Raw genomic sequence first — 15150 nt, 5'->3', positions numbered from 1 at the left:
ATTTGTTTTCAGTGTCAGCTACCAACGTTTCAGTACTGGCCAGATACAAAAGAGACAACAGTATACTGCCAATGACACTTTGTTTCCTGCAGTAGTTGTAAAGAAACATTTTGTTTTCAAAACCGGTTAAAATGGAGTAAGTTCTTACGTGTTTGTGCTCCATAAAATGCTCACTGTGTACAGGGTGAGAACTGTAAAAATTATAATGCAGAGGATTGGAAATTCTCATCCTAAACAGCTACTTAAGTAACACATCTGGGGAAGGACATCTGCCAAATTTTTAGCAATCATCAGCAGCACCATTAACAAGGAAACCATTATGGTATGTGTAATGGTAATATTTAACTTATGCAACTAAGAGTTTGTCCTAATATGAAATTAAATTATGTACCAAATTAAAGGTTAGATCAAGATTTACAGTATTTCAATGGGCTCTATTTATTATCAAAGAGGGAGTTGTCAGACCTAATCTGAAGGGGGGGTGGTTTATGCAGATATACAGCTGCAGCCAAGTCAAAGGACATGGGAATGCAGAGTGGGCAAGGGCAGGGAGTAAAGCTCCCTTAGTGCTCTGTGTCTGCAAGCTGGGGATTATTTGAACAGTGATCAAGTGTTCTCAGGAGACACGTTTTAATTAAATTCTGCTCAGCTAAGATGTTGGACAAGGACACAATTGTCAGCAAAAATCCCTCCTAGATGAGACTGAATGCCAACATCATGAGACCCTCAGAGTGTCCCTCAGTATTTCAGTTTGGTGGAATGGCAGTTATATTACAGGTTGATGCTGCAGAAGCAAGAATAGTGCTCTTCAGGCTATGCCTACTGGTGTTGCCAATGTGCCCATGGAATATGATTTTCCAAGATGTGGAGGAATGTACTCAACTCATCTCACAAATGAGAGGGGCCCAGGATGGTCATGCAGGGTACTTGTAATACCTCAGGAGCTCTTGGCTCTGATAGAGTTTATGTAGTTCTGGTGAAGACATTTTCTTTCTGACTTGATTTAACAAGTTTGTATTATTATTTTCTTTACAATGTTCAGCATAATGGGAAAAGAGTAATACTGGAAAAGCATAATAATGTCTATCTTGGTCAGTGATTTGGATGATGGGGCAGAGTGGACCCTCAGCAAGATTGCTGATGATGATTGCTCAAGGAGTGCTGAGGTACCTCATTAGACTGGAGAAGTGGGCTGACAGGAACCTCATGAAGAAGAACATAGGAAAGTGAGAAGTTCTGCACTTGGGAAGGAAGATCCTTAGGCAGTAGCACATGCTGGGGGACAGCCAGCTGTAAAGCAGCTTTTTAGAAAATGACCCGGTAGTCCTGGTGGTCATGAGTCAACAATGTGTCCTTGCAGCACAAAAAAAAAAAAAAAAAAAAAAATAAAAAAAAAAAAAATTAATGTTGACCTGGGCTGCACCAGCTAGAGTAATGCCAGCAGAAAGGGGGAGGTGATCCTTCCCCTGTACTCATCCCTGGTGAGGCCACACCTGGAGTACTTTACTGGACACCTCAGTACTGGAGTCATGGATGTATTGATAGTCTGAGCAATGTGGTCTGGTGAAAGGTGCCCCAGTCCATGGCAGAGGGGTTGGAACTAGATGATTCTTGAGGTCACCTCTAATCCAACCCATTCTGTGATTCAAGAGAGTCCAGTGAAGACAATAGGCAGAATTTGAAACACAAGATGTTCCCTTTAAACTTTAGGAAGCATTTTTTTTTTCCTGTGACAGGAGCTGAACACTGACTCAGGTTGTTCAGAATTGTGGAATCTGCATGCCTGGAGATATTTGAAAGCCTGGTCCTAGGCAACTGTCTTTAGATGATATAATTTTAAGGGGGGGGGGGTTGGGGGGGGGTGGCTGTACAATGAGGCCCAGAGGTCCATGCCACCTTCAGCTGTTCTGTGGTTCTGTGAATCTAATAAGAATCTCACACAAAAGGCAGATCATTACAAAACCAGAGAATGAAGGAAATAAAAGAACATGGCAAGCTAAGAGATGATAAGATTGAGTGAGTCTCAAAAGAAGTTTGCAATGGTAAATCCCCACAGAATAAGAGTTTCAAAACAATGAGTCAAGGAACTATTTATCAGAACTGCAGTGAAACAGGATATTAGAAAAAGTACAGGCAATATAGAAAAAAAATGGTTTTCACCAGATCTTCCATGACTCACAGTCACAAACTGGCAGTATTTTCTGTGAAGTCAAAAACATCTGTTCTTTGCAGAAACAATTCCATGGAAACTCCACTCACTGAATCTTCTAGATTTGATGTTACCCCACAGGGAGGTAGGCTGTACTGGAAATAAAAGATTCTGAGTATTATTCCAAGATAGAACTTGTTCTCATGAAGGGAAAAGCTGTTGCCTACAGCAGAGAGAAATGATTTTCAAAGACTTCACAATTACATATGCAAGAACCTGTCTCTGCATTTTCTCAGAAACTTTCATTTACATAGTTCTTTTGCCTTGCTTTCCCACCTCCAAGCTCCCACCTTTTTTTTATGTAATATGTTATTCACTATTTTAGAATTGATGCAAAAGAATTGTATAATTTACCTATAGGGTTTTTTTGATCAGTCCCATAGACTGAAATCTCTGTGTAATGTTGTGCAAATTCTTCAAGAATGAGATTAACCTTTTCATACCTTCAAAACTATACCAAGAGATGAAGATTCAGTACTTGGGCTTCTCTATGTCTTACCTGTGTGATATGCCTTAGCTAGTAGCTCAGGTGTTGTATCTTCTCTTTAATGACCATAACCTTTTGCCATTTTTCCCACCCCAATTGTAATCAATGCTTACATTAGTCATCCACACCTACCCTAATTAGGAAGAAGTAATATACAGATCCTCAAAGAATTAGAGAGGTGACTGATACATTGTGGTGTAGAGTACACATGGTAAGCAAAAGAGAGATTCTTACAGAAAAATAATATTTCAAACCAGTAAGTGGTTGGTTTATACTTTGCATAAACTAGGTGAGGTTTCTTCTCTAATTTTCCCAATTATTTTTCATGTGTCCTGGTTTTGGCTTGGATACAGTTAATTTTCTATTTCTTAGCTGCCACGGTTCTTGTTTTGAATTTAGTATGAGAATAATGTTAATAACACACGGATGTTTTAGTTGTTGCAAAGTAGTGCTTTTCTTAAGTCAAGGACTTTTCAGTTTCCCATGTTCTGTCAGTGAGGAGGTGCAAAGAACCTGTGAGGGAGCAGAGCTAGAACAAATGACTCAAGCTGGCCAAAGTGGTATTCCCTACAGACCATCAGATTCAATCTATAAACTCAGGGTAGTTGGCTGGGAGCCAGTTGCTGCTGGGGAACAGGGTCAGTGGATGAAGACAAGTTTATTGTGCATCACTTGTTTCACTTGGGTTTCATTCCTCTCTCTTTTTCTCTCCTTTTTCATTACTGTTATCATTAGGATTATTAACATTACTATTGTAATTTACTGTAATTTCCAATTAAACTCTTCATAGCTCAACCCATGAATTTTATTATTTTTCTGCTTATCTTTCCCATCCCCACTGGGGTGTGGGGAGTGGGCAAATATCTGCACGATATTTAGTTGTTGTTTGGGGTTAAATTATGACAATATGCAATCTGAGTTTCTTGTTTGAAAATATTGTAATTAGGCATCACAATTTGATGCAAATTTACGTCAATAGAGGTTTTGTGATTTCGGTCACAAGAGGAAAATTTTTCACAATGAGAACAGTCAGACATTGAAATAATCTCCCCAGGGAAGTGGTGGACTTCTCATCCTGGACACTTGTAAGATTCAGCTGGACAGGGTTCTGGGCCATCTTTTCTACACTGTGCTTTTTCTCAGAAAGGTTGAATGAGATGATCACTGAGGTTCCTTCAAACCTGGCATTCTATGGTTCTATGATTAAATAGTTATGGAACTGTGTCAGAAAGCTTTAAATGTGTACAGGGCTATTTGTTGCCCTTGCAACTGAGCTGGAATAGCAACTATAAAGCAACTAGAAACTTATTATATTTAATATTTTTTAACAATTGCTTGCTCTAATTGGAGTTTGATTTGCTACAGAAATATGATCTATTTATATGAAGAAACTAATGATACACAAGATGTTTTGTTCTGTGACCAGAACAGCTGACTGTGCATATCAATCTGGTTGTGAGGGTGAGACCTAATTCAAATGAGAACCAAAACACCAGAGAAATACTACAGAAAAAATAGACACTGATTTAGGGCTTATATGTGCCAGTGGAAGCTGAAGAATTTTGCAGTAAGTTCTGTATAGGCTTCTCAAGAGCACAGAGATTTAGAGTGTCCCATTGTAATAGTGCTGATGGTAGAGAAGGTATATCTTCTTAAACTTCACAGTTCAAAGTTAGGCACCTACATTAGGCACATAAATAGCACAAGGGGGAGTTATTTTCTTCAGAATACACCAGTTCACAGAAAGATGCCTGCCTCAGTCCATTTGTGTCATCCCTGCTCTTTCCCTACTGAATGCTCCATCTGCTGGGCTACAAAATCAGCCATCCCTCCCCTTATCTTCTTAAGGCCCAATGATGCTTGAATTTTTAGCCTCAGCATGTCGCAGCACTGGCAGAATGAATGAAGAAGACTTGTTCTCCTTCCCTTTTAACTATTCTCAGGCATTATGGAAAATGCAAAATATGGAGGGTGAATAATTTTCTTTTGGCTGAGGAGCATAATTACATTGTGCCAAATACTCTGCCTAGTTGTAACTGCTGGGATATTGTACTATAATGGGAATTGCCTGGAATGTCCCTGAAGGGCAGGAGGCACAGCTGCAGGGCTTTGCTCTCCCCTTGGTGCTGTTGGCTGTGTGCTCTGAGGGTCACTGGGCTCATACAGCTGAATCTGTGCCTTGGGAGACTGTGGCAAGGGACGACTATCCAAAATCAGCTTTGATTTTGGTTCTTCAGCTTAGTCAAATTAACAGTGTCTTAAGGCACAAACAGTGATAGGATATTTAGGGGAGCTTTTGGTGAAAATTTGGGTATCTATGAACTGTAATGTGATTTGGTCTCTTTACTTTGATTAACTGCAATCCATTTGGGTGCACAACAGACACCTACTGGGGAGATTTTGTCCTAACAGCAGACCTGTTTCAGTTATTGCTGTCCAACTCTTTGCAGACTGAATGGACAAGATTCTTGTCTGAAAATGTTTAGTCTGGAGGAATTCAGTAAATGTGTTTCCAAAATGTTTAAATTCAAGAGATGTTTCAGGTAGTATAAATTTCTTCCTGAGCATAAAATTGATACTTTCCAACAAGAGTGAGAATGAAAGGAGAAGCAGTGATAGGTAAAATTTATTAAAATTTAATCTCCCCCTACAAATCAAGAAGTGTTTGGATTCTTCAGTACTGGGGATGACTTGGTACTGAAGTTACTTCAGTGCATTCAGTCCCCTCTGAGGACTCACTAATACCCTTTATGTGAGTGATAGCATAATTCTATGCAGAAGAAAATTACTGCTCTGCACTGGGGAGACACTTGATAGTTAGGTGATGTTAGTGGGTCAGGAATATCATGTGTTACTCTTGATCCTGCTAGAATAACTCCTTGATAAAGCAGATGAACAGACCAAGAGTCATTCCTTAAATTTATTCTACTGTGATAAATGCTAGATCTCTTCCTACTTAAATGGTTTATTTAGTAAAAAAAGTAACAATGAAATATTTGCAGGTGAAAAAATGTACCTTATATATTTATTCCCGAGGTAATAATGTGACAAAAATAAGAAACATGATCATCTGATCATCTTCTACTTTCCTCTGTGTATATATGAAAAAATATTTTCTTCATGGAGAAATGACAAAGAAAAATGATATAGCAATCTTCATGGAAGATTTTATATTAGATTGTGTAGTTCTTAAAAAAAACCCAAGTAATAAACTGTTTAAAAATTTAGTGAATTTTAATTTAGCATTGATATGAAAACTTCCTCACTCTGAACATTTGTCTTAAATGGAATAGGTCGGCGACAGGTTTTTTTTTGCTTCTGAACACAAGCAGTGCAATGAATTCTTCATTTCAGAAAATATGAAGTAAAAAGCTGTGCTCCTAAAAGTAGCAAGATATTTTAGGTAAGTTTTATCACAGTGAGGCCAAAGAAAGTGCAGGAACTCACTGGCTGATTGATATAGACATGAGACCACAGCTTCCCAAAGATGCATGAGTTGTATACCTCTGTCCAGTTGATGCTGCTTCCATCCTTATTTCCAACATTTCCCATTGTAGGAAAGAATGTAAAGGTTGTGAAGGAAAATCCTATCAATGGCAGCAAGTTCCAAATCTGAGGTGGATTGCACCTACTGCTGAATAGCTTTTAGCTCTGCACTCTTGAGAATAACTACTCAGCATTGAAAGTGGCTTTGAGAGTTCTTAGTACTGAAAGGTTTTAAAAGATGGTTAGGCTATTTATACACCTCCAAAGGAAAAACAGAGATCTGCACAACTTGTATATGCATAAGTACTTGAAAGAAATGTTTGCTGTATAATTTGCATAATGCTGTTATCGCATCAAGACTGGGTAAAATAGCTCTCAGTGGAAGAGTTTATAAAGAGTGTTTTTCAGGATATGATAATTTCAAAAAAGTCTAATCAGGTAATAGTATTACTTAAACTTAACATGAATTATCAGAGAAACAGTTATGTACATCCACTGACATTGCTATGGCAGTTCTAAAATTATCTGTATAAAGTTTTTGAACAAAATGTAAACATAATGGTAATGCTGAAATTATATTTAATCTAAATAAAATAATGCCATTAGTGAAGTAAGGTTTGTGTAATATTAAGAGGGGGTTGTTTTTTAACATTTTACAAAGGATTTTCTTTTATTTTGGGGAGATAAGGGAAAGAGAATTAAGGTTTTAGTCATTGTAGTCAAAAATCCCTGCCAAAAAGGCCATTTTATGAACTAGAATTGTCTTTCTAAAGCAGAAAATAAAATATGAGAAACAATTGTGTGGATAAACACACATAAGCTATGGCTCTGTATAAGAAATCCTTATAGCTCAATATAATTCTGTATAACACATTTCTGCCCGTCACCTCAATTTATCCTTACCATTATGCAAACAGAATATGTACTGAAATTCCCATAGAAGTGTGATACGAAATCCTGCTAAAATATGCTTAAAGTAATCCAAATTTCCTATGGTATTATGTTCTTTTGGAGATATTTAGGAGCTTAATTTTATAAAAATTGAGATTGTGTGAAAATGAGAACCTAGGGAGGAAAGAACCAGAATTACTGGTAGACATTATCCTTTTTGCAATTCAGAGTTAAATGCTGACCTTTTTGATGGCTATTTGTGGGACTTCTGTAGTCTCAGTTCCACTACTGTTGTTCAATAGTGATGTTTTATATGCTCAGAGCCAATCCGATTCAAAGCCCAGAGAACCTACTTGTGGATTATTTTTATAATTCAGGAGTCTTTGTGTCAGAACTCATAACTGCAGCCTTTATGAAATGTATTATTCTTCTAGATAGGCTTGTGCTGATCCAAGTTTTTTTTCCTAGGTGGTAGCAACATAGTAATGCATGTATTTGATAATAGGAAAAAGTGCCCCTATGCTATACCACAACAGGACTTCTCATGGAACTAAACAGACTGCCTGTTAACAATTTAATGGGAGGGAGAATAGAGGGAAGAGAGCAGGGGAAAGAAAGAAGAAAGAAAGAGGACAGGAGGGAGATCATGCCAGAATAGAAGGGAAAGGAGGCTATATTGATTTTCTCAGTGAAAGCAAATATTGTTAGATCTGCCGAGCTGAGGAGGAGATTATATACTCTATTCTAAAATTCATCATTGCATTTTGTTTCTTTACAACAGTGTGCCTGGAATGCCTGGTTCTGTCATGCAAGATAATTTTTAAAATACAGTAGAGTCTACTTTGTAATAATGAGGAGAGAAAAGTGAAGACTAACACAGCCATAATGCGAGTCATTAGGCTTAGATGGTGATCTTTACTCCAGCAAAAATGAGGTTTCTTGCTGCTGAAGATGAGTTTCACTGTGCTCATCTCCTGGGACTGCATGAACTATCACTTGTCAGACAGGTGCTTAATGCTGTGCTTGAAGTAGGTTATAGCTTCCTCTTTCTTTGCTCCAGCTGACAGTCCTTTAAAGTGCACTTTTTAGGCCTGTTTAAATTGGTACAACCTTTGAGTTTACACAATTTCTTTCATGTGCAGCCATTCCATTTCTCACAAAATGGTACTTGCATGATGTGGGGAAGAGGGAGATACCACCATAAGCTTCATTTATGCCCATGTTCACCAACAGAAGGACAATAAACATCCACTTGTTCTATGTACAGTAGTCATATATTTGGGGGTAAGCTTTCCCTCTAGGAAGTACAGATTAACTGCTCATGGGGCTGCATCATGTTTAAAAAATGCTGCTTTTATGTTCTGAATCAGGGAGGCCTAAACCTGTGATTGTCCCATTTTATTCTTGCTTCCCTGCTAGCAACATGTGAAACAGCTGAAAAACAGGTAGGGAGTCCTCTCTTGTGGAAGACCAAACACTCTCATGTGGGAGACCAAATGTTGCCATGACACATTGATAAGTAATTAAAATGTGTGTATGTTATATGAAAATAAGCCATAGGCCAGGTTTCTTGGTACTTATTTCTTAGTCTAAAAGTGAGCCAGTTCCATGTATTGCAGTTCTGTTTTCAGCTCTGGTTATTTGTGACCTTGAAATGATCCTTGTCACAGTGTTGTGTTCAGTGTTATGCTTTAAAGTATTGCTGGAGGTAAAGGAAATAACTGCTACAATCTGAATTCCTTGGAACAAGGTTAGAAGTTATAAAGCCAAATTAAGGCTTCATGTATTGTCAAGAATTAAATAAAGCAGGAAGAAGAATGTGTTACTTTTTACTGGACATTTTCTCAATTGGCACTGTACCAAACTTCCTTCCTTAATACTTAGTTGAAACATATTGCTTAGATCATAACATTACAGTAATTATAAAAAAATTATGAGGCAAGTTTTCATTATATATAACTACATAATTTTCTATCTGCACTTATATGCAGATTCAGCAGTGATGAGATGAGAATAACAAAAGAGAGGTACCTTAAAATCTTCACTGAATTTCTCCCATAATCCTTCTTCTAGTCTGAACAGCTGTCCCACTGAGTGCCCTGCAGATGGAGCATCTGTGATAATCTGTATTTCTCTAGCAGAGAAGTATTTGATTGTATATTTTCTAACTAGCCTGCAATGGCCAGATATTTTAGGCAATGAAAAAAGAGGAGCAGCAATTGCCATTATGAAAGAAAGCTGTCCACTGGCATTTATCTTCCTATGCATTTTGCTCAGTAATTCACTTAGTCTAAACTATGAATCATCAGACTGAATCCCAGGAAGAGAAAATAACAGATAGCCACTGTATTTTATAGGACTGATTAGTTTTCCTCTGTATATCAACAACTAGTTTATTCTATCTGGCAATAAAGTGGAAAAAAAACAAAACATTTTTTCTTACTTGGTTGGTTTTGACTACTTTATTGAGCAACGTCTCTGTGACTCTAGATATGAAAAAGCACATAGTTTATGTTCAAAAAACAAGCAAATAAAAATGGTATAAATAGCTACAGTCTGAAGATAGCAAAATCTTTCATTAGTATTTTCCTGACACATCTTCTATGACAGATTTTAATAAGAGGTAAGTGGTCAGGACATCTTAAATGAGGAGCAGGAAAGATTAAGGTGATAGGGTTCAGCTGACTACAGGTTAGTGCTGTGCCATCTTTCAGGGTATTCTCACATATAATCCATGTTTATGTGCATGTAGACACAATACACAAGATACAGTCTAGGTAAGCTGATATTTAGATACAAAAATTATTAATAAAGTGCTAAATGGAATAAGAGATTAGATTATTTGTCTTGCATGAATGCATCTGGTTGCAAAGCAGCTAGAATTTTCCGTTGATTCAGTTTGCTTTATTTGAGGTATTACACCCCACAGTAAGCATCCATGTTGAATTAATCTCTTTGTCACTGTATGAGTGACAGAAAAACTCCATGGGATAAATATTATTTGACTTCTGCTCATTTATAGGCCAGTTACTTTATCAGTGTTGAACTTTGAGGGTTTCAGTGCTATTGCATTTTTCTGGACCTACTCTGTGGTCTGACTCTCAGTAACCAAACCAGCACGATTTTATTTTTGAAAACTTGGCTGAGATTTTGGCAAGAAATCCGTACTGGTAAACCTCCAAGCAACTGCATCACTGAGACAGGCATAATAAATGGCTAAGCCCAAACCTGGAAGCCTAAACTCCTTCACAGTTACAACTCTGTCTAGGTAAGTAGTTTCATCCATTAAATTCACAAATTTTCCAATTGTAAAAATTTTTATAAACTTATGAGACTGATCATGATCAGGATGTGGGAGTAGCTAGGGCTTTTGGAGGGGGAAAAAACAAAATCCTAAAACCATTCCAGTAAAGATCAAGATAACACAGAAGCATTGCCTTCTATTCACTAATATGTGAAATTTGAGTAATCCATTTTTTGATGACCATAATGTTTCCCTAGAATGCAAAGTGTTATATTACACCCTTTGGAATACAAGCTGTAGTAAGATTCCCAAGACCATATTGGGAGAATTTCTTTCTTTGTGTCAGTAGTGCACTCATCCAGATTGAGAACTAAAATAATTCTTTTGCCTTAGAGCATTACAGAGTGCATTGAGCAACCTTTGGCATAATGATTCTGTATTTTAGAGTTCAGAGCCATATTGATTTGGCATCTAAATTTAAACTTTGTCTCAGTGTAAGTACTTATATCTTTGTGTGGCCTTATTTCTGGTTTTTCATATCTTAGATAAAATATGTTTGCTAAAAATAAATAATTGAAATAATTTAACATTTCAAAGTGATAAGTCAATAACATTTTTGATAAGTAAAGTCCATTATTAATAGCCCACACACAGAGGTTATCTTTAATCTCCTATGTGTGTCCAATCTATATTTATAGAAGCAATTTTAACATCATGAAAGCAAATGCTGATAAAAATGGAGAGGAAGAAAGAGGTAAAGAATCCATCTCTCTTTTTTACTGTCTTTCATCTATAAAATAAACTCTAAGATTCACATCTATTTCATTAAAGGTCTTCCCTGAGCCTCCTTTTCCCCATGCTAAACAGCCCCAGCTCCCTCAGCTTCTCTTCATAAGATTCGGACTCCAGACCCTTCACCTGCTGTGTTGCCCTTCTCTAGGCACACTCCAGGACCTCTATTTCTTTCTGTCAGGGAGAGCTGAAGTGGAAGCCAAAAGGAGAACTGAATGCTCATTGTAGGAGTGGAATCATAGGGGCTAAGGTTGAGGAGTGGAGTTAGATGTGAACATTTCCTAGAAAGAAAAGCTAGGAAAATTTTCTTCAGACATTCTGCACTGGACAAGTGTAGTAAAGGTTATGGTATAGGCCATAGCCTCCATTTAATCTACTTGGTTCAGTTTTATTTCCATTTTTTGTGAATTGTCAGTTACTTTTTCAGATCTGGAACCTTTGACAAATATTCTTCCTCTTGCACTCTTGAAGATATGTTGTGCATATTTTTGTTCTCCTCAGATTTCCAAAGCACAGTTTGGGAGAATTCATTTTCAAAGCTCAGTTTCAACAATATTTTTTCAAAATGGCTGGCACAGCTTTGATTTATGATTTCCATCATAACACCTATAAGTAAAACAATCTGCTCTTGTTTAAAAACATTCAGTTATTTCATTTTTTCTTTGGTTTTCAGCAAGTTATATAAACTGCAGCAGTTCCACCACCTGCTGCCTACACCAGATGAATTTATGTTAGCATTTTAGTTCAGATCAGGAGTGGACTTTTGAAGTAACTTGTTTGCACATCACTTACTAAGCTTTGGTTTGCAAGATGGAGTTGTCTCACGCTGTGTAGCATGGGTTCATCTTAACTGGCACCAAACAGGAATTGTGTTGCAGGAGAGTACCTTATACTCTTCAGCAGCCAATGGGTATACAGCCCACGGGACCAGATAGAGCTAGACTGAGGCAAAAACCTTCTGAGAAACATCTGGTGTGGACATCTCGTCCTCAACCTCAGCTGTTTCCCCCTATAAAGCTGCTTGTATTATTCAGCACTATTTGCTAACATACACACCAATATCTGCTCCCGCATTTGCAGAATTTGTGAATAAGCATGTATTTTGCTGCTTAACTGTGATTTGGGTCATCATGACCAGACTGCAGTTCTCCATTCTTTCTCAGACTCCATTCTTTAGGGGATTCCCCTTGTTCCTGCCCCACTGATTTCCTGTACATTTTATTCTATAGTTCTTTATTAGTGCCACAGCTACACACTGTCTTCTGGGATGAGCAAAGATTGCAATTTTTATCATGAGATTAATGTTAGCACTTTATTACACACTGAGGCACAAGTAATGACTGCCAAGTTGAAGAACTCAAGTTCTACATACAACAGCACAAAATATAAAACTATGGAAGTTGGGAGGAGATTATAGTTTTTCTGGTTTTAATTTACTTGTTTTTACTGAATGTAATTGTAGACAGTAGAGAATTTAAAGACAAGATGAAAAATGCAATAATGTCTTTCATCAAAAGAAGCATGGATGAAATTTCCCAAAAGCACCATAGTGGGAAAAAGAAAAGAGTAGTGTTTTAGTCAGTTCTAAAGTCATTGATGGGAAGAGCAGAATAAGAGAAATGCATGTTGGAAAAAAAAGTATTCTGAAGGAGAGAATGCAGGTGAGCTACAGGATTGGTATGCCAGTGGAAAGAAAGAGAATGGAGATTTCTGCTGTCTTGGGGCAACTGCAGCACTCGGGAAGTGTTTGGCTTTGGCAAAAGGAGCAAAAGAAACAGAGCATGGAGTAGGGAGTGCAGCTTAACTGCAAGGGATGGCAGTGGGCAGCCATCTCAACCCAAACTGGCAGAAACGTGCCAGAGAGAGCTTTAAAGAGTTTCCTGAAGCTTGGAAAGTCACTGAGCTGTCTGAAATCAGACCTGGAAACAGGAGCCTGTTTGCAACAATGCACAGGGCAAGCTGAGAGTTGTTATTTGTGTCCTTTTTGACCCTGTTTGGAGGCTTTTCTGTTTAAAAGTTAACTATTCTAAATTATATTTTTTTAATTTATTTTTTTAATGTTAAAAGCCTTCAATATTTCTTGGAAAATTCACTATAGAAGACCTGAGCAGATCAATACCCAAGTATTGGTGGACTTGAGCTGGGAATTTCTTAAAGGACACTTTTGAAAGAGATTAAATATTAGCCACTCTTTTCTTGTGAAAGTGCATTTCAAATCAGGATATTACATTATTTTTCCGGGTGATAAATTATAACTGACAACTAAACGACAAGTCTGACTTGAGGAGGAGCTGAAAGCTTACCCAGTGTACCATTTCCAAAGGGACTAGTGCTTGCTTGGTACAGGGCTCAAGTCCCCACCTGTGGGAAACTGACATTCATAAATAAACCTGTGGCTTGATGTCCCTTTAAATTGTTTGAATGTTGTGCCTGCCAGTTCCTTCTGCTGCTCTTTGCAGGCAGTAAATGTGTTTGCGTACCATGTGCAGTAATTCTAATGCAGCAAGGTGATACTGGTAACTGGCTTGACTTGTACTTGTTCAATAATTTAGTTCAGGCTTCTTTCTAGCTGGCTATCCAGGTGAACATCTTTTTTTTTTTTTTACTGCCTATTGTCATGGTTACAGGACTGGCTGCATATCTTCTTCCCTCTATGAGTTTTCTGAGTGCAATAGGAGAGCTGTCCTTGCCTGGAGTACAGCAAATCTTCACTGACAGACCTGGATGTGGCACACTGGCCTGTAAATGAGCATTGGTTTATTTCAACATAGCTAATAGAATTCAAATATATGCACTGCATACACTAATATTAGTTCTTAACTGCTAGTAAGTGGGAAGTTAGTTGAAGTAATTCCATTTTCTGAAATCTGTATCGTTAACTCTTGGTTTTAATTAGCATTTTGAAGTATTGCCAGAAATCCCTGTCAGGAAAAATATCTATATGTTTTCAAACACATTAACATACACAAAATACTGTTCCACTTACATTAGTATGTTATATAAACAAAAGATTGTCAGAGCTGATGCTACTGCATCATACTGTTTTGCATAGAACTTGTCTGTTTTGTTGTTGTTTTTTGCTTTCCTTAGAGATTCATAAGAATGTGTGTGTTGATGTCTAGAGTGTTCAGAGTGTGACTTAACTGCTGAAGGTAGGACTCAGTGGTAGATGTGCTAAATATTGCTACAAAGTCTAAAAGAAGGGCAGGTACTCTGATCTCAGATTGCAAACTGTGTTTTAACATTACCATAATAAAAAATGTATGGATACTAGTTTGCATTTAAATGTATTTACCCCACATGTTTTGATTTCTAGGAACTTTGAACCAAAAGAACTGGGGCAAGAAATATTCTGCCTGTAATGGTGCCAAACAATCGCCTATTAATATAGATGAAGACCTTACCCAAGTTAATGTGAATCTGAAGAAACTTAAATTCCATGGATGGGAAAAGGAAACTTTGGAAGATACTTTCATTCGCAACACTGGCAAAACAGGTAAAAAAGTCAGATTTCATGTTTGGAGTTAAGAGGTCTGAAAAGTGATAAAGGACAAACAACTAACCAAGGACTTTTACTGAATAATTTTCATTTCACTTAGCTGATGCATTCTGAATTTATCTATTAAATAAATAAACAAAACAACAGTGATGACAGTAGCTAAATGAAACAGAAATCATACAAATAAAAATTATGTGCGTGGACAGACAAGCCAAGGCAATCACATAGTGTCTATCAACCCATCATGGGTATGTCATTAAATCTAAACAGTGAGTTGGTATTTAATGTGAAATTATGGTAATTATTACTGTATGTCTAGAGTCTGTAATGGGTAGGCAAAAATTATTTTTTAAAAGTACAAATAAATTACCTACTTATCTGAAAGCACTTCATGGATGAGTTGAAGTTACAAAAGCTCAGGCTGGGATTTATCTCACCTACACATAGACACATATAATACAGAAACTTTCATCTGAATTACTCACATAGACGCCTCCTAACAGTCAAAGAAGAGAAATGTGTGCTTTTGTGTTCTGATTTGT

At 37.3% G+C, this 15150-nt stretch overlaps 1 protein-coding gene across 6 annotated transcripts in view; it reads left to right on the top strand.

The window, feature by feature from the left end:
- Positions 1-15150, top strand: part of PTPRZ1 (protein tyrosine phosphatase receptor type Z1) — a 131974-nt gene that overhangs the window by 58614 nt on the left and 58210 nt on the right. For all 6 annotated transcript variants that reach the window (XM_021553447.2, XM_021553445.3, XM_021553446.3 and 3 more), the window contains exon 3: positions 14426-14605. In XM_021553447.2, the coding sequence (XP_021409122.2) occupies positions 14426-14605 (180 nt within the window). The remainder of the gene's footprint in view (positions 1-14425; positions 14606-15150) is intronic.

Source organism: Lonchura striata, chromosome 5, assembly GCF_046129695.1.
Source record: "Lonchura striata isolate bLonStr1 chromosome 5, bLonStr1.mat, whole genome shotgun sequence".
NCBI lineage: Eukaryota > Metazoa > Chordata > Aves > Passeriformes > Estrildidae > Lonchura > Lonchura striata.
This window is presented reverse-complemented; position numbering and strand designations above follow the sequence as displayed.